Raw genomic sequence first — 20,010 nt, 5'->3', positions numbered from 1 at the left:
ATCTTTTTCTTAGGTAAGAATGGGTTTCATTCAAGCTTAGAAAATTAGCCTTGAAAATACTCAGTCAGTGCAGATTCCTTCTGGAGAGTGCATTTAAAAGTTTAAATCCAAAATTGATTTGGAAGTGCTCTAATCTAAAATAACCCTGATGTTTGCATTGTTGTCTGCAACTCCTGCTAGCCCTGGCGTTCCGGTTCAGCGCGTTGGCACACGGTTCCCTGATGCTGTGAAATTGAGACTCATCTGGAGATACAGCGTTTTCTAAAAAGGATTGCAGGGCACTTAAGACTCCTTATTTCATTAGTTCAGTGAAGGAGTTCTTTGCAGCAGTCAGGAGTCTCATGATGAGGTGGGTGAAAACTGAGCAAATCAAGCGGCGGACGCTCCTGCGGAAATGGAGCAGAGGGAAAGCTGCTCAGTAAGTTTCTTGGCCTGGAAGTGTGGCATTTTTGGAGCTGAAGGTTAGGGGTTTAGAATTTCTCTTTAGTCTGAGGTTTCAGGCAAAGCATTAGTAGCTACATATCTGGGCCAGACTTCAGGAGGTACGTTTCAGGAGGCTTTCTGTTCTGCACATTGGGTTGGGTCATACGATTATTATGTTTTTTCATTGTTTCTGGCCAAGTGTAACCACCGTCATCTTCACGTACGTTGGTGAGAATTAAATGGAGCATAAAGAACTGAATTGAAGAGCAGGCTTGCACTTTTAAGGGGATGGGTTGCTGCATAGTGGTAATCATCCAGAGGAGCAGGATGCATTGAAGAAAAGAGTGAAGTGTGAGTACCATCCAAAGTGCAGGCAGCAAGTCATAAATTCTTGTAGTGGTGGTGGTCTGAAATTCAAGGAATAGTATTAGAGAGCTACAGTAGGTTAATGAAAATGGCTCCCTCAGGATCAGCTTGAGTTCAACTCAGTGGTCAGTCGTAAGAGGAGGAATGTCTTGTGCAATTCCAACTTCTCATCCATATTCTGAACACTGTGATGCTCTTGAATGCTTAATAGAGTAGAATATGCTCTGTTATGATATACTTCATATGACTTCTAGGATGTTTTAATGCAAACTAAATGTCATGCTAACTTGCCCCAAACCCGTAGTGTTCGCTTTATTCTGGAATATATGAATTGCAGCAGGGTTTTCAAAGCCTTGCTTGGACATATCAAAAAAAAAGAAAAAAAGGGAACGAAAGAAAAAAGTCTTACAATTTTACTTGTGTCTTTCCTGTTGTCCAGGGAAATAGTGCTCAAATCCTGCCTCTATACGTCACCTCAAAGGAACTCATTATAAAATGAGTATACAACGGCCAAGAAACCACTTTTCATTCTTATCAGCATATTTTCTTGTAAAGAAGGGTAGCATTAATGGCCAGCTGTGGCTTGTGAGCCCTGAATTAATCAGAAGTGAATAATAAAAATTAATTTGAGGCATATAGTTACTAGCCAACTGCAGCTATAACAAATGTTTAATGAACAGCTTTGCACTGGGGTCTGCATACCTTTTCCTGGGAATGAAAGGGGAAATGTCCAAGAGCGGGACTTTCTCTGTCCTAATTGCAGCAGCAAAATGGGGTTGAGTAAAATCTGACTGTGGAAGCAAACTGTGGCTCAATAAGGCTTAAGTTAGGTCTCAGTAAGCAGAAGAACAGAGGCAATGAAGTATTTAGCCTCTGCTTTCTCTGCTTTCTCTATCTTCACAGCATTAAGAGGATAACAACTTTGGTTGATATTATTTGCAAGGTACAGCAAATTCTTTCTGACAAACATCATCCTGCCCTTTAGCTAGTCCTGAAATATTAAACTGCTTTTGCCAGAGCCATCAGGAAGGGAATTGTGCTCTCTGGGGTCAGCACTGGGAGAGGAAGGATTGGTTGTTGGTGGGCTACACTTTGTATAAACATCTTGGGTCTTTGTCAAACTGCTTGCAAGGCCAGGATATCCAGGGACCTCTTGTAGCTGAGTGTCTGCACCATACTAGTCATGGGCTTTTGTCTGGTCCTTCTCAGACAGCAGCTGTACCTGAGCAGAATGCACTCTGCTCCTCTTTGTGGCTTCTGCTGCAAAGGACAAGACAGTTCTGGGTCTCCATCCCACTCGAGCTCTCCTCTGCCTCCCAACCACCCCTGGGTGCATTGAGGAGTTTGGAAAGGAGCAAGGCAAAACCTTCAAGAGCTGGTAGTAGGACTTTCAAGGTAATTTCAAGCCCCTGGGGTCTGACTAGGCATTCCACACTGCAGGTGTGGATAAATCCAGTAAAGCTGCACTAGATGTGAACCATTTTTGACACCTCTTCTGAGACTTGTTCTTGTGCAGCTGAAGCTTATCAAAGCAGCTCCACAAATTCCACGGCCTTTCGGAAGGTTGTGTAGTGTCACTCGAAACTCCAGGGCTTGCAGAAGGTTAGGGTATTATTTATATCTACAGTGGTACAAACTCCACTTCCTAAATCAGTATTTATTTATTGGTTTGCTCACCAGTGCACGACTGAAACTGAGAGTCTCCACACACAGGCACTTGGAACTGTGACCACCTCAGCCTCTCTCCTGCAACAGGAAAAACACACCACTTGGATATAATTGAGGCGTGGAAGAGATGGGATGCTCCCTTAACCTTGGTTTTCCTTTGCTACTTTCATGAGACAAAATTCCAGTCTGCTTTGTTTTTCAAGTCAGCAAACCGATTATATATTGTAAAAGATCGGTGTTTTCATGGGTGAGTAGTAATTACTGAGTAATGGCTTAAAACATTTCCTGAAGGAACATAAAGCTGTTTTTAAAAGTCAAGAGTACATTAAAAGGATTACCATGTAGATTTGATTTTTAGATAACACTAAAATGGATCCCAAATGGACTTACGAAAAGGGATGCTATCTCTTTTAATGGAAAGTGCATGGTCTGACAGCTCAGCATGCAAATGGTCCTGCAAAGGACTGTCTGTTGTGTTTTTTCCATTCAGCAAGAAGACAAGGAAATAGCTTGCCCTTCTCCTTTCAACTTTTAATAGCAGATGGGTTGCCCTGGTTTTGCTAGGAAAGGGAGAAAAGGATAGGTTTGGCGGATAACTGCATCTTTCTAAATCACTGGGGAAGTGTATTTCACGACTTCTGGAAGGTCAGTCAGCAGCAATTGTATCTCTTACACAGATTGCATTAAGTAGATAGATTCCCTCCACATTCTCCATAGGCAAATCTCTCCTTGTCTCTTACATGCAAATAAATTTTAGTCCTAGTATATTTATTACACTAATCTTGTGCACGGCATGAGCATCAGTGCTTGGCTTGGCAGTAAGTTTGGACAGGGCAGGAGGGGCCCTACAATATTCATACTACAATAACTTGCAATCACTATAGCATTTTCTATTTCAGAGTTGCCAGCACAACTTTCTGGTGATTGATGGTATAAAATATGCTTTTGGCCTGAGTAGGATTTCTTCTAGAAACATTTAAAGGAGTATATTCATATTTCATTAAATACAGAGCGCACCAGGATTCCAAATTCTTTTGTGGTATTGCGCAAATTATTATAGGCTCCAAAAAGCTTGAGAAATATCTATAAGCCTGTGAAAGCTTTAGATTGGATAGTCATCACTGCCTGCATTAAGGGCTGTGACAGATTGCTTCATCAGTGTACACAGAGCAGAACATCAAATGGCCATTTGGCAGTGGGCACTGAAATTCTATTAAGGTTGCCGAAAGCTTAGGTTGACATTGTATACGTCTGCAAAGAGGCAGAAGAAAAGATGATGATGATGATGATTGTGCAATGATATAGTTCTATTCTCCTTAAAAGATTCACATATATAGCATGCCAGGTCTTTCAGGGTGATGTTAATGTTTCACTGCTAAACCTGAGCTCCACTGCGCCGTGCATCTTTGCTTGTGTCTTGAAACCTCCGTATGTTAAACGGGCCCTTTGAACTGGGAGGTGAGAATTGTGCAGTATTACACATGTGCCTGGAAATAACAGAGGAGTTTTTACTTCTCAAACACTCTTTGGGATATTTAACTTGATATCAGGTTTTTCCATTTGATTTTCTTGCCTTTTGGAAAAGAGGGAAGGAAACAAACCCCCTCCTTGTGTTTAATTTTGGTACATAGGTTATTCTTAAAAGAGCTGAAAAGTGAGGCATGAGTTGTTACTTTTGTGACCATTTGACTCAGAGACTCTTCTTCCACTGGTTTTCTCTGACACCCAAACCCACTAAATAGACAACTTTTGAGCTTAGTGTCTTTTCAATGGTCACCTGCAAATTGATGGAATATTGAGGAATATGGGATGAATTTCAGGCCAGTCATCCCTAATAATAGTTTTCTCATCTGTTTCTCATTCCCAATAATGGTTTTCTCATTCTTATACCACTGAAAAGTTGGTTTGAGGGCAGTCACTCCATTGCCAGACTTTCTTCTACTACAGACACTGAAGGAGGGAGCTGGCCACCTGAAATAAGGGTCTTTGCCAGACTGCAGTATGCTAAATTGTAACTAATGGAGAAAAGTTGATCAGAATGTTCTCAGATTAGGTTGAAAGCAGAAGAAATTTGCGTGTCTTTGTACTGCTTCCAGGGCTTCAAACAGTAAAAATGGATTTTACTGAAACACTGGATGTGCTAAGAATAAACTTTGGACACGTGCCAATTACGAAAAATTAAAGCTGAAACAAACATATTTTATGAGCACAGGGAAAACATTGCTTCCTGAAATGATTTATAGAAACCGTCTTGCAGCAACAATTATTATGGTTTGTGTTTAGTCCTGCTGCCATGTGTTTCTTTATAGCTACAGGTTGGCCTCTGGTAGGAGCAACTCTGTAATTGAGAGAGGCTAAAAACAGGTATTGGAAGACCCAAAACTTGTGAAGAAAATGAAAATCTGGATTCTAACCCTAAACCTCATGTCCTGAATCAGGACCTGCATTGGTACAGATTCAAATGATGGCAATGATTATTTTGGATATGGTAGCATGTCTGAGCAAATGGCTTGGAAACAGGGTCCCTACATATGAGATTGGAAGCGGGTTTTAGCCACTCATGAAGCTTTGGGTTACTTTTAGGCAGCTGAAACTGCCAGGAGACACTACACTCTAAAATGTATTTCTCTACAGCCTGTCATGAAGTGTATGGACAAAAAGAAATTGCTGTGTTACTGGGCAGAGGACTATAGAGTAGTTAAGATAGAAGTGGTGATCAAAATGTTGTTTCTCCCATTAACTGCCCTCTCCAACTACTTTTTTGCCATTCTTGGGAGATTTGTTCAGTAATGATTCGGAAGAAAGAATACCACAAATGAATTGCTAAAGCAACTGTAAAAATCACCAGCTGCATATTGCAGCATGAAACTGGAAATGAAAAAAGATTGTGGTTACCCATTGAATAATTCTGATGAATGGTCAAAGGCTTACTCATAAGCATTTAGTTGCAAGTACTCAGTGTTCCAAATGTAACGTTTTAATTGGATATACAGATGACAGGATGAGTTTCACCTTGCTGGCCGTAATTCTTCTGATGAAATTCTTGGTGAAGATGCCCGAGACAGCGTACTCTCCATTCAGTGGGAGTGCAAGGTCTGGCTTGTTTCACAGTGTGCAATATTCATAGAAGGTGAGTAATACAATACTGGGAACACAAAGTGAGTTTCTTTTTAAGGGAATGAAATTCACTGCATCTTTTTGGCAATGACTGTCTGCATTTACTTAAATGGGTGATGCAGGGCTCTAATGCTTTTAAATGATATCAGATCCTCTGATAAAAGACATAAGACTGCAGCCTATTTATTGTGATGAGACAGGAGTTAATAAGATTACTCCCACTCTTCAGTTACTTTTTCATCTTTTGCAGCCAAATGCTGGGGTTTTTGTTAGCAGGCAGAAGGAGGTCAGTTCATTTAAAGGGTGTTGATGCTAGAAATAAACATATTTTTCCCCTCAAATAGAACTCCGAAACCTAGGCTCAATTGCCCAACTGCCAAACCCCTGGCCTTTAAACCAGAATTGCTTTTAGCACTGGAATGCTGCATCCCTATAATAACCACTTATATAATTCTTAAAAAAACCCTTAAAAATAATAATAATTTTTTAAAAGTGTAATGTAAACCTCAATAACTGTGGTGTTTGGCAGAAGAATGTTCAGAAATGTGGGGGCAGTGCCTTCAGACACTTCATTCAAGGAAGAATTTGTGCTGGAGAATAAAAACATAATTCCAGTGCTGTGTTGTGCAAGGTGCTGTACAACAGGGAGTGATTGTCACAAACCTTTTGGAGACTAGAAGTGTGTGCATAGTTATTTGCTTTGTTGTTGAGCAAGCTTTTACTCTTATGGTAGCAACTCTGAGGAAAAGTTTTGGTGTTTTAAAAAAAGAAAGCCAAAATAACAACAAAAAAACCACCCCCCAAACAAAAGCCCCAACAACAACAAAAAAGCCAACACCAAAAAACTTGTCGAGGGAAAGAGTTAAAGCCATCTGCCTGAGAGCATTGTGTAAAACATACACACAATGTTGGGGAAATAAGCCAATTATGTGTGCTTCACAGGAGGTGGGGGACTGACCTTTGTGTATAATTAGTTCTTTTATTTAAAGCAAAGATTTTGAATAGAATAACTAATTAGCTGTCATAAATGGCAAATTGAAGATTTTGGCCGGATTCCTTGGGGAGTGTGGGAGGATGTCCCTCCTCCCAGCCCGTACTGTACGCTCTGGCTCCCCTCATTAGGGTTGTTTTTAGTTCTCCGCAGTGGTAATGAGGAGTGCAGCGGCGGCACTTCTCGGAGCCCCCTCTAATAAGGCATGAAATGCAGGTGGAACAGAGCTGCCTCCAGCTCCTGCCGCCTTCTCCCAGCACATGTGGGTGTAGCCAAGGGCTCGGGGAGAGAGGGGAGGCTGAGGGGGGCAAGTTGGAGTGGAGGGGGTCTGAAAAGTCCTGGTGATATCACCTGTGTTTTATGCTCTGGACTGGAGTGTATAAAATACAGGCAAGCTGCTAAGCCTTGAGGCATATATCATTAGCTAGCAGTCCCCCATTACTCTTTCAGGCCAATTAACCTTTAGAGTTGCATTAGAGAAATTAGGTGGTGAACTTCCCTGCTTTCAGAAGGGACCTCTAGCTCTCTTGCAGACCAGAGCACTGTGGAGCCGTGCGCCGTAGGACCAGTGCAGATAACTGTTATTTAAAAGGTCTGCCATTTATGAAAAGTTCCCAGGCTCTCTTGGAAAGGAGGCTTTATGAACAGTGCCCTTAGAGGAGCTGCAGCTGATTGCCATGTGAATAGAAATATCAGTAAAATGGCTTAGAAAAATTTAGAGGTGTACTTAGTGGACACTTGTGTTATAAAGCCAGATGAATCATTTTACAGAAGGACTCCAACTGAGCAGATACGGGCTGATTAAAGCTTGTTTGTCTGGCTGTGAATAGAGGTAAAGTTTGGATTACTCACTACAATAACAGCCTCTTTAGACACAGACATAAATTTCAGTATGTCCAGAGGTGGTGTCTATAATTTTTTAATGTGTATTGGAGATCTGAGCACTCAGAGCGCTCGGGTTTAGTTTTGTATTTACCAGCAGCAAGTCTATTAAGTTGTAAAGGGCAAAGAAGGGAGTGTAGGTAGACAGAAAGGATTCATCTACTGTTTCTAAGAAAAGAGAGCACTGGTTATCTAGCAACAGAAGAGGAGAGAGCAACTTGATGGTACTTCCAGAATTTGGCAATAATCAGTGTTCCCTTGTGATCACATATTTAGATATGTGAGTGTCCAGCTGTTAATTTTTCTAGTTCTGCAACCCTACTCCTCATTTTCTAATCCTTGCCCACAGAGCACACATGAAGTTGTTGAAGGTGACCCCTTTGTTTCTTGACAGCCCCTTAACAAATTGAACTAGGTATCTTGGCATTTTTAGGCAAGTACTGGGGGAAAAACGTGCATAGAGAAACGAAGCAGCATCACAGTCTTGCAGTGGGGAAAATTCCAAAAAGAAAGAGCAGTTCTCTAGGTGGTTTCTGCCTGCAGAGCCCAGGCTGCTTGAGGTCTGCTGGAAGTGGGAGGCAGCAGGAGGAAAGCAGGGTTTGGTGTTGATTGTGTCCTCTCTCTGCAAGCCTCTGACTGTGAAAAGGGTTAAGCTTCTGAGATGCTTCTCTCTTGTTGCTTGGAAATGACATGGCAAGTGTTTGAGGAACCCTTGCTGATCAAGTTTGGCAGTTTTTGAAATTTTGTTTCACGCCTTGCCTGCTGTGTCAACTCACCAGCTAATTGCAGCTGCAACTTTCTGTAGTGGCTTGTGTGCTCCGTGAAGACCGGTTGGTTGGGATGTCAGAGGGATATCTCACAGCCCAAAATGTAATTTCAAAACACTGAACCTGACCAGCAGAGGCTGACCTTGCTCGTTATTATCTGAGTGGGAATAGCAGCTTTGAACATCATATGATCTCTGAAATGGTACCTTTTTTCATTAGAAAGCCCCCTGCTGAACGCTGACCAAACACATAGCTTTTTTCCTTGCTTAAGGTACTGCTTAAAAATATATCTATACCTGTTCCTTTGCTAGTTATTAGAAGCAAATCAAAGTGTTACATTCCCCTTACTCGCAGGAGCCTCTCATAAGACAGTGGTGCTCTTGCAATAGCGAGGAGCTCAGATGGCTTGGCTGCAGAGAGCGAGGGCTACCAGGGCCACAGATGGAACAAGAACTGCCCGTGCAGTCAGCCCTCAGCCATCCGGGCCTGCTTGCCACAGGACACTCTCCCAACCTGCCCTAAATGGTCAAACCAGCTTCTCCTAATGGCCCAGCCAAGGTTTCATCCCTGCACAACTGCCCTCGTGCTTGACGATGCTGCTGTGGTGTAACCCTCTCTCTGGGTGAGGGCAGCTGTACCTCTGAAAGGGCACTGCTTTCAAAGGTGGGGCCTTGGGAAGTCCCATCTGGTTGAGGATCTTGTATTTCTGAACCACAGAGCTGATCTCAAACCCCACCCACGCAGCAGCCCTCCTGAGCAGGGGTTTAAGGTGTGCCGGTTATCTGGAATCTGTGTCTTTCCAGATGCAGGATCCTCATGATACCTACACAAACATTGCAAAAGAATTGTATGATGACCCTGCTCCTTGTGAGAAATGCTCCTCTGCCTCTAACACAGAGGTACACATGTAGAGAGCCTGTTTGAGGGGTGAGTAATGACTTGCTGGTGTCTGGGGCTCCGATCTAAAAACATAATTCGCCCATCTAGGTCCTAGTTTTCATAAGTGCGAACTATTTTCTTTCATCACTGGTACTGATCTCACACAGCTTGCAAATGCAAATTCACGGGCTCACCCTTCTCTGCCTCACAACAAGGCAGCCTCTTCTCACAATGTGCTGCCGTGGAGTCGGGAAGAGCATGGAAATTACTCGAAAATTGAAGCTTCTCTTTGCTACTAAAATGTACTTTGGATTAAAAAAACAAACGAAACCAAAAAAAGGTGTGTCTAGAACCATGGGGCCACTTCCCTCATTCTCGTAAGAAACTCTCACCAGGCGCGCAGGACTTCTGCAGTCTGACCCCTGGCACCTGCAGCATAATCCACTTCTGATGCTTCCCTGTCTTCTCCCTCTTTCTAAACGTGTGTGTGTTTCTCTGTGGCTTTGTATGTAGAATTTCTCTCAGCAGCATTACAGGTTGCATATGTGACAGTCTAACACGGGTTTTCACTTAATTATTGCAGATTTGTCACTGGCATCAAAAGTTTGCTTGTAGGGATTTGGCGAGCAGGTTTTGAGTGTGCTGCAGGAGAGGGCAGGAGGCCTCTTTAAGCCTTTAGGGTTTTTGAATGTTACTTGGCCTGTCTCTGTGCTGCTGAGACCACTTTGATTACAGATGGATCAATACCTCGCTGTTTGTGTGGAGGTGTCTTAAGTGTTATTGTCATCTGCTCGCGGCTCTGACAAAGCAATTATTACTGTGCGAGTGGTGGGTTTACATGTGCTGACCATTAGGCGCTCTCAGGTCACCCTGGCTTTTAAGGAAAGCAGCACATGTCACTTACTGCAGTGGCACTTGCTCGGTCCTCTCTGGTTAAGGGACTGTTAATAATTCTATTATCAAGCTGCTACTTTCTGGGACATCCAGTGCTTCCTACAGAAAGGGTGGATTAACGTTGTGTAACAGTATATAACCAGTGACACCTGCTACTGTACCACAGTGTCCCTTCTCATCATCTCTGCATTGCTAAAGCCCACAGTGTGCTTCTTACAGGCCCAGCATTGTCATTTTTAGTGACTGACACCAGTAAAAATAAAAATCATAACAAATTAAATCAAGGCTCTAGAGCAAATGGAATTCTGGCGTCTCAGTGAGTTAATTTCTTCTTTCATCATTTCCTGTCCTGTCCCTCACCTTGTTTATTTTTCCACCTATTGATTCCATGAAGTCCTTTCCTGCCTCGCTCTTAAACTGAGAAGAGTGACAAGTATCACGGCTGTGCCAGTGCTCACCGTGGCAGGCACTGGCTGCTTGGAGAAAAGGAAAAACCTGGAGACAGCACGGAGAGGAAGGTGGCCACAGCAAGTCTCCCCCAGCCTCCTGACCTGAGTATGCTGTCACCACCTCATACCCAGCTATGCTTGCTTTGCAGTCCCAGCAGGGACTTCCAGGGAGGAAGAAACTCCTGGCTTTTTGCTACTGTCTCCATCAATACATGAGGAGGAGGAAAGCTCTGCTTTGCTTAAAGAATGTGGCTTCACTAGTGGCAGAGGGGCACTGGTGCGGTTGTTCTCAAGGGTATTTGAATCACATTTATTTTGGAGCAGTCCCTGGCCTGCTCTGGTTTTCAGTCAGGCCTCTGTCACCAACAGGATTCACAAGAGAGGAAAAACAGTGGCATAGAACATCTTTTTATACCCACTCCTCTCCCTTCCCCATCAAACTTGATTCAGCCAAGATGCTGGACCGGGATGGGGGGGTTAGATACACTGATGGCTCTTCTGCTCTTTTTAATTGTCTGTGGCAGGTAATTAACAACACAAGGGTACAGCTAATGAGGGGAAAAAACAAATGTTGAAATTGCAGCCAGTTTATTCTGCTGCAAGATGCTTGTTAGAAAAAGTCGGGTGCGTTGTGTCAGTCCTACCCTTAGGAAAAAAGGGCTGCGTTCCTGCAAGTGTCGCACTCCCTTTTAGCCTGCGACAGCAGATGAGGTTAGAATTCCTTTGACTGTCAGCTCCTTGCAATGTGAGCTCCTTGTAATGGCAACAGCAGCAGTGTTTGCTCACAGATCTGCCCCAAATGCCGCAGCCTGGCCGAGCTGTTTGGATGTCCTCTAAAGGAGGTGCTGTGTTTGTGTTGCAGGTGTGCCCATGTTATCCGTACAACCCAAAGGGAAGCAGAAGGGCTGCGCTGGCTGCAACCGGAAGATCAAGGACCGCTACCTGCTGAAGGCTCTGGATAAGTATTGGCATGAAGACTGTCTAAAGTGTGCCTGCTGTGACTGTCGTCTTGGAGAGGTTGGATCAACTCTTTACACAAAAGCAAATCTCATTCTCTGCCGCAGAGATTACCTGAGGTAAATAGAGGGACGTACTGTGGGCTCTTCCCGAAGCCTCTCAGCGTGCTGCCGGCTGTCTGGCTTCCCAAAGCTCTCCTGTGAACACGTGTGCTCGTGCATGGCCAGCCCTGCCCAGAAGAGACTGGAGTTTCTTCCACTGTCTAAGCAGGGCTTTTTATTTGCACTTAACGTATTTTGCAATCAGGGAGGTGAAATCCTGTTTTTAGGTGAAGGTAGAGGGAGGAGGTCATGACTTTTGTTATTATGGGCCGTCAAGAACAAACTCTGCTTGCTGAGTAAATTGGGAAAAACTCTTAATTCTCCTTGCATATCAACTGAGACCTGACCAAACCTTTACCTTTTCTTTTTCAGTCATAGCTTTCAGACAGACTTCTGGTCTTGAGTAAGGTTCATCCCAAGGGGCTCTTGTCTCTTCCCTAACTAAACAGAGCAAAACTCCAAAATTACAGATCAACTTCAAAAAATGTTTCTGTCTGAGGAAGTCAGCAGAGACCATCACTAACTCGGAGCTAGAACCATCCTGTCAGTGTGTGTCTGCAATGCATAACACATGGGATTTTTTGCCTGGTGTATGGGGGTTTTGTGCAAGATACTTTATGCAAACATAAATGAATATTAATAAGACAGCAGGCCTAATGCAAATATTATTATGAGGGTCACACTGCAAAACACTCTGAGTTTTGCTTTGTTTTTCCTTTGGAAGAATGCACTTGATCTCCATCTAATGTGTATGTTTTCTTTTATTTTTCCTCATGCACTGCTAGCATTTCCCAGGCAAGCTCAACCAGCAAAACATCTGAAGCAAAGCAAACCCAGCACGCTGCTGGGAGGCAGGGAGGTAAAATGCCTTCTAACCTTGCAGTGTTCAGGGGCTGCCTAGATTAGTGTCAGTGCTCAGATGCTTCATGTGTTGCAATGTAAAACGCATTTCTGAAAATCTTCAGTAAATATTATCTCAGTAAACTTGAACAAACAAGTTTCTCCTTCTAAAGATGAGAGATTAAGCGCTGAGCCAAACAGAAGGACTGAGTCTATCAGCTGCCATGTGGGAGCTGCCACCTTGCCCTTCAGCCCAGCAGTGCACAAGAGCATCCTGCTCACAGGAGGGTTTTGGAGCTGAAACTCTTCAGGGCACACATGAAATATCCCAGCTGAAATTCTGCCACACAGGCAGAAGTTGAAGCTCCATATCTGGTTAGGTGGGGCGTGTCCCCAGAATCTAAGTGAGGAGGAGCTTGGGTAAGGGTGAACACATCTGAGGTGGAAAAGACAGGATAAGCAGCCCGTGGAAAAATGGAACGGGTGTGATGAGGAAAGAGTCAACTATCTTCACTATAATGAAATAATTTTTGTACCTTCCTTAAATCTGAATATTTACTAATGTCACAAGTCACTTGCTCTGGAAGCATCCCTAACGCTGTCTGTGCTAAGGTAAAAAAAATTGAGCTCCAGAAGGTTCAAATTCAACACAGAGATTTCTACCCCTAAATTAGCATTTTGGTTCTCCTTCTTCAGCTTAGCTATACTTTTTCTGTGTTGTGGACATAATTCTGATGTGTCAGTGAAGAATATTTCGGTTCTTCACTTTGTGAGGAAGTCTTTCATTGCAGTATCACAATTGGGTCATGCTAGATACTATCACAAGGACCCCCAAAATCTCTTAGGAGAGCTACTTTCAGGAATAGTTTTGTTTCCAGGAAGAACAGCTGCATTATTTTCTGAAGTATTTGTTTGTACTTTATCTTGTTTATACATTATCTTTTCTTTATCTTGTTTGCACCCAGCTTGCCAAGTGATCCAGGTCTCTCCATCTGTCATTCTCCACTTCATTATTTATCACTTCTCTTGACTTTGTCATTTCTGGTGTTGAAAAAGTGTTATACTTGTGGTTTTGGTTTTTTTTTTATTTGACCCTGAAGATAGATATTCAGCTTTATTCTATGTATTGCAGAACCCTGCTACAAATACTGAGCTGGACAGTGTTTCCAGTTTACATTTGCTTTTTGAGACCTGTGAGCTACCCCATGTTTTGTCCATTTAATAAGCACCGCATTGATTTTGGTTTATTCTAGTTTCATAACAAAAATAATGTGTGGCATCAAAGCAGACATGTTAAAGTGCCAAAGGACAGCACTATTGATGCTGTTAGGCTTAGAGGAACCTTTCTATATCACTGGAGTTGTAGAGCACTCCTTTCTTTCCTTGGTTTATCCCGAGAATGCTGCTTTGAGGTGGAAAAGCTTAATCTGTGATTTTCCCACTGGCCCCTAGATGATGTGAATTTTCTGGGGCACACCAGAAGCCTGTGCTGCAGATGGAAAAGAAGCCAGGCATTGCAGACCCCAGGAAATGGCCCATGTCCCAGCTTTGAGAAGAGAGGGCAGTTCATGATACGAACTATGGAAGGCAACAGTTGGGACTTGTGTTTGACCATGGCCATGCAGCTTCTGTCACAGCACCAGTTAAATGTGGTCTCTGGAACAAACTTCTGTGCCTGAAAGGGGTCTTGTAACACCTCTGTCTCCGTTTTTCGGGTTGGAATAGTTCCTGGCCCAACAAGGGGGAAGTCTGTTGCTATTTGTGCAGCATGGCTAAACTGTGAAGACTTATGTGGCCTTTACATTAAATATTTCCCCCCATCTGAATTTAGGGTGTTAGAGCTTTGAGTGTTTTTGTTGGGAAGAACAGTATAATTGTCATATCCTAGGAAATTTGACCTAGACTCGGCTAGAAAGGAATAATAATGAATTCTGTAACAGTGTTGTTAATTAGCTTTCAGCTGTTTAGGCAGCTTTACAGATATCATGGCTTTTATTCTTACTAATAAGTAAATTTAGTTTATACTGGGTTTTTTTGGGGGGTTCTGCTGAATTCCTGGGATCTGTTCTCCTGAAGCTAAGAAACCCTTTCAGGCTCCCAGGATTGGAATAAGGGCATTGGTACACAGTCCCATATTTATAGAAATATAAAGCAATTTTTTTAGTTTAAAACATCTTGTGTTGGCTTCTACATATAATATTTCTTTCTCCCTCTATTTAACTATTAGTTCTATTAATAGAAGGAGCTAAAGTTGCCATCACGATCTTCTCTACTGTTTGTTCCCTCCTGGTAATTTGAATTTCTCTTCTTGGCAAATTAACCATTCCTGTCATTATATAATTCCTTCACATTAGTAGTTTTAGAGTTTCTATCCACGTTTTTTTTCCTTGTTGAACAACTCACGGTATTTGGTCTACTAGTCAAATTTCAGCAGAACTCGTTCCTAAAAACAAGTTTTCATACTTCACAATGTAGTTGCACCCCAAAGGACTGGAGAACAGTCAGAGGAATTCAGCCAGAGGGCTCCTGGAATAGTCTGTTGGCAATTTGCAGCTCTGGGACCCTCCTGTGCCACCCCTCCTGAGGGCAGGTGTGGATGAGCCACGGCCACTGCAGGGATTGGGGCGAGGGATGGACCTGTGGCAGAGGGTCGGGACAGGAGCACGGCCAGCTCCGTCCCCGCTGTGGCAGCGTTCCTTTGGAGCTGGCTTTGTCCCAGGCACTGGGAGCACGGTGGGCTGCCAGCTGTGTGTGCTGATCCTCGGTGGGTTTTCAGCAGCAATCTTTCCAACATGTTCCAGGAGCTGCGAGCCGACCGTAGCCTGATCATTTGTTTCAAAAGATAAACTGTCGTCATTGCTTGTGAAGGAACATTTGTTAACCTTCACATTTCATAAAACACTTTCTTGCTCATTTTTTAATCATGAAAGATGAAATTGGATCTCGAGTTGTTATCCTTGTGGTATCACCTCAGTCTCCAGCTGTGTCTCGATGTATCTTTCAATACATTTCGTCTCAGCAAATAGATTTACCATTTGTTCCATAATCACAGTTCCAGCATTCCTACCTCTAATTATTTTTGATAAGCAAATGCTATTGAAGGAACTGCTTCTGGGACAGAGCAGCTTAGCATGCAGGCTCAGATGGCTCCTCGCAGCCCCCACACAGCGATGTGTGTTTGTTCCGAGGCATAATTAAACATTCACCAAGCTCCGCTTCACAGGGACGGGCCGGGTGTTGCATCAGGATTTCCCATGAGGAACTGACAACTTAAATTTCACTGTGAAGTGCTGATGAAGAACGTGATTTTTCCTTTTTACTCAGCATGGTGCCCTCACACGAGCAAAGGCAAGTCGGGCTTGCTTTGAGAGGAGCAGAACTGTTGCTTCTGCGTGTTTGATATGCTGGCGTTGGGAAAGTTTTTCATCAGGTAAACTGATTGGGGCCTTAATTAGACTCCAAAGAAAGCTCAAAACCTGCATTAAAAAATGATGGTGAATCAGTAAAAGAGAAGGGCTTTCTGGGAAACCCTGATGCTGTTTCTCAGTGGGTTTCATGGCAGTTCTTTTCACCCACCTTCCCACATCAGGGCTGCAAACTCGGCACGGCATCACTCTGCACCTGGTGTTGGTGCCTTCAGGGAGCAGAGCAGCCCTCTGCATCCTGTCTGAGGGACAGGGACCTCCTGGCAGGACTGCCATTCCCTGTCACCCCTCAGCACTGATTGTATCATGGAGGCTTGAATGCCACCCTCAGCAGCTCCTGCTTAAATGACTCAAATGCTGAGTCCTGGGGTTTTTGCTCTACTCCAAATGCCCCGGGGCATTCATTCTGTCAGTGAATCACTTTAGGAGCCCTTTAGGTGAAGTGTTCTGCATCTGGCAAATGTGCAGGGTTTAATTTTCTTGTGGGATAAGAGCACAAACACGGGTGCCCTGCTCTATTGGCACAGGAGAATGTGGACAAATTCCCTCCTCCTGGTGGCCTTCCTCAAGTCAGTGACAACAGCCCTGAGCCAAACCACTAAACCACGGCTGGATGTGTGAGAACAAGCCTTTGGGAACCAAGATGTGTGTGCCCCAAGAGACAGAACTTCAGTTAATCTCCCCAAGACATCACCAATACTCCAAGTGTGGCTTCAACCTGCAGAAGCTGCAGCACCTTTGAAGCAGGAAGGAGAGAATTTGGGACATTTTTTTTCCTCTGGAGAAGCACAGTGTGCATGCACGCACCAGGAGCATGCCCTGCCGGATTTTCAAGGGACATGTTCAGCGTGGGAAGGAGAGGTATAAATGCAGTGTGTCTGAACAAATGGTGTCTGCTCAGAGCCTAAAAATGTCACTAGACAGAAGTGCTGCTTTTGCCTCGCAATAGGGAGTGTCTTGCATGCTACATAGGACACCCTCACTTCTACGCTTGGTGTCTGTACAGATTAAGGAGGATTAATTAGGCTCAAAATACAATGTGTCTTGGCAATATTGCTGTGCTTTGTGGTGTTAAAGTACAGATTTTTTTTTTTTTTTTCCTCCACAGTAGCTGGGTTTCTCACAGCCTGTGCCCGTACTGTTTGTTTGTTTGTTTGCTTTTTGCCCTTTTTTTTTCCATCTCCACAACTTCTCACTGAGGAGGAAAGCTAATGGGGAGTAATTCTGCCTGGCTCTGGTACACTAGCATGCCTCCAGCACTTTCAGCTTTGCCGTTTTCTGACTGCTCTGTTTAAACTCTCCTAAGAGGACGTTGTTGCACTTGTGTTCAGCAGTGCCAGAGCAAGGATGGGCTTAAGGTCAGCAGCTACAGTTATACCATGGGAACGGCTGGGGCAGGGGAGGAGGACTTGGACTTCTCCTACCTGCTAATAGTCCCAACCCCTCTGTAAATATCTGCTGGAAAGATGGAGGGAGAGGCCAAAGGAGTAAAAATAAGTGAACATTCAGATGTGTCCTTCAAGTGAAAACAGACTCCCTTGAGCAACCTTGAAGTTCACGCCCAGTAATCTCTGAACCAGTGTGGTCACTTGGCCAGGGGCTGTTCCGTACTGGTTCAACTCCCCCTGCCATGCTATCCTTGAATGCCAAACCCTTTGGCATGCGAGATGTAAATTCTTTGGGATTGAACTTGAAGGCTTCATGAGAGGACAACTTGACCAACTTCATCAGTATCAAAATGCATTTCCTTTCCTTCAGCTGACATGACTTCCCACTGCAGCCCTGACAACGGCGTTCTGGATAGGAGAGTGCACCAGCTAATATGTATTTACGGTGCTGAATCTCCTGTCACTGAGGCTTTCTCTAATATTACACAAAGGCTGATCACAGGGAAGTTGTCTGAAGTTGCTTTTAAGCTTATTCTTTTTATCTTTTTAGTGATGTTCAGGCTTTCCCTGCATTTATTGGTATATTCAATTTTCCAGTCAAATCACGCTTGTAGCTCAGCATATTTCTGATATCCACAGGTGGGAAAAATACTGATTGCAGTATTTAAGAGCCACTCTCACTGAAAAACCAGTTTTTGGTTTGTTTCAAAAGGTGGGGACGAAACCGTTTCTTTTCATGATGATGGGTTTCAGGTATATAAAGCACGTCTTGTTCTACAGCAGGTCCTGATGAAACTAAGAAATAAACAGCAGCAGAGAAGGTGTATGGGAAAACCCCTGTCACCTGGAGAAGATATGAGTATGGAGTTCCATAGCTCTTCTAAAACTTGCACATCCAGATAATCTGGATATATAAACATGTAGAAAAATGTATAGTTGTACACAATCTCTACAAATGTAGATATTTATCTGTAGGTTAGTGTTCAGTCCTCTTTCATTTCATAATTCTTATCTTTCAGTGTTGACAAAACCTCCTTTTTTGGGGAGGGATTATCAGTCTCGACTCAGCTGTTTGAATTTTGAACTTGTTTTGTGTTTAAAAAATCTGACTGACACTGCCAACCTTTCCTTTCTGTACCACTCATTATTTATATGTGCCTGTCCTTCTTCCTCTTTTTTTGTCTCCTGTGGAGTCAACAGCTCCAAAGTTTTTACTCTTTCTGCAGAGGGAAGATTTTCTCCTTCTTTTTTGATTGCAAGCTGCTATCTAGTCAGACACCAGGCTAGAGGGGGCGAGAAGAAATGGAGACTCTCTCCTTGTAGGCAATGACTAAACCAGATTGTTGTTCCTAGTGGTGACAGAAATAGGCAATCAGGTTCTCAGTTTAGCCCCCCAAACATCTTGTTTGAATGAAAAATCTGTTAAAAGGTGCTAAACTTAACATGTTCATATGAGAAGTTTCTTACTGTTTTCCCTCCAGTAAGAACCCTTTACCATTCTTTCCCCCCCTCCCCCCCCCCCCCCCAAAAAAAAAAAACCTGCAGGGTGCTATGACATTGCCGTAGTTTGAATTAACTTGAGTTGTACTCATGGAGCTGTTGAGGTCCGGATCACCATGCAGAAGACTGCTCTTTAGCCCAGACAGGACTACATAAAACCCATCCTTTGACAGTTGCCTACTGCTTCCAGGAGTACTCCCTTCTTTTCCCATTAATTCATTTGCATTCAGGGCTGCTCCTGTGTGCCAATTAGCTTTAATTTTTACTATACACACTGACATCAATGGCCAATGAGAACAGGGCATAGCAGGGTTTCTAGTGTGCCCATAAACTACAGAAAATTGTCCTTGGACAAACTCCTGCTTTTAGACTAGCTGACAACAATAGACATGGTTAAGTTCAGGCTAAGAGCCATTAAACATAATTACTACCACAGGCTAAAAGTTTAATTGTGCTAAATTTTAAATCTGCATAGTCTATGCTTATTTACAAGCTGGCTGGGTCTTCCTGTTACATAAAGGGGAATAAATCTGTACTTAAGAATTGTTGCCTTTTAACTTCAAAGGGAAGTGAATAAATAGGGTTTTTCAGAAGAAGCAAAACAACCCCAAACTGAAAACTTTCTGTATTTCCAGCTTCTTTTATGCCAATGGCTCGGAGCTGGTAAGTAGAGGCTAAACATCTTCTGATAGATTTTTCTGATGCGCTTCAACTTCGTGTGTGTGAATGCGTGAGAGAGTGTTGCATCTGTTACGAAGGTGTCTGGGGGACAGAATGCAGATCAGTTTGTTCATGTGGGGTTATTTTAAATTTAACCACAGATGGGGCTTGGGGCAGAAGGCTTTTCCTCTTGCTCCTTCTCTTCTCTCCCTCCTTCCAATAACATTAAGCTCTCCACTTCAGAAAGTTTCAGCTCAAGTAGCTTCTGGATCAGGAGATGTCAGAGGTGGCAGGTTTTCCACAAGCAAACAAGAAGAGGGAAAAGACTCCATTCATTTTGCGTCTTCTTCCAACAGATTGAAAAAAAGTCGTGTTCACTGAGGTACAAGCTACAGCGTATTTTTAGAAGGATGGTGAATATATGGGGCTCTAAATCACTCCCCGAAAAGCAGATTAAAATTAGGAGGTGCTAGAATAAGTGTGAAATGTTCATCTGTTGGGAAAGGGAGGGTGTGGAGGGCTGTGAAACTTGATAGAAGAGAAAAAGATCAGCACACCAACTCGCTAGAAGCTACGTTATGTAGACATTAGAAGGCAACACGATTTCAGCTGGACAGAACATAAGCTTCAGATCTCATGCAAACAGTCAAAGCTGTTTAACAATTGGTTTACCCCCAAAACCCCTGAAAGGAGACAGGTGAAT

General features: G+C 43.4%; 1 protein-coding gene across 2 annotated transcripts in view; it reads left to right on the top strand.

Annotated features, from left to right (window-relative positions):
• The window catches only part of LMO1 (LIM domain only 1), a 59,914-nt gene that overhangs the window by 32,279 nt on the left and 7,625 nt on the right, over positions 1-20,010 (top strand). For both annotated transcript variants that reach the window (XM_032111504.1, XM_032111503.1), the window contains exon 2: positions 11,299-11,512. In XM_032111504.1, the coding sequence (XP_031967395.1) occupies positions 11,299-11,512 (214 nt within the window). The remainder of the gene's footprint in view (positions 1-11,298; positions 11,513-20,010) is intronic.

The sequence above is a fragment of the Corvus moneduloides genome, chromosome 6 (assembly GCF_009650955.1).
Source record: "Corvus moneduloides isolate bCorMon1 chromosome 6, bCorMon1.pri, whole genome shotgun sequence".
NCBI lineage: Eukaryota > Metazoa > Chordata > Aves > Passeriformes > Corvidae > Corvus > Corvus moneduloides.
The sequence above is the reverse complement of the archived record's forward strand: the minus strand, read 5'-3'. Positions and strand labels throughout refer to the sequence as shown.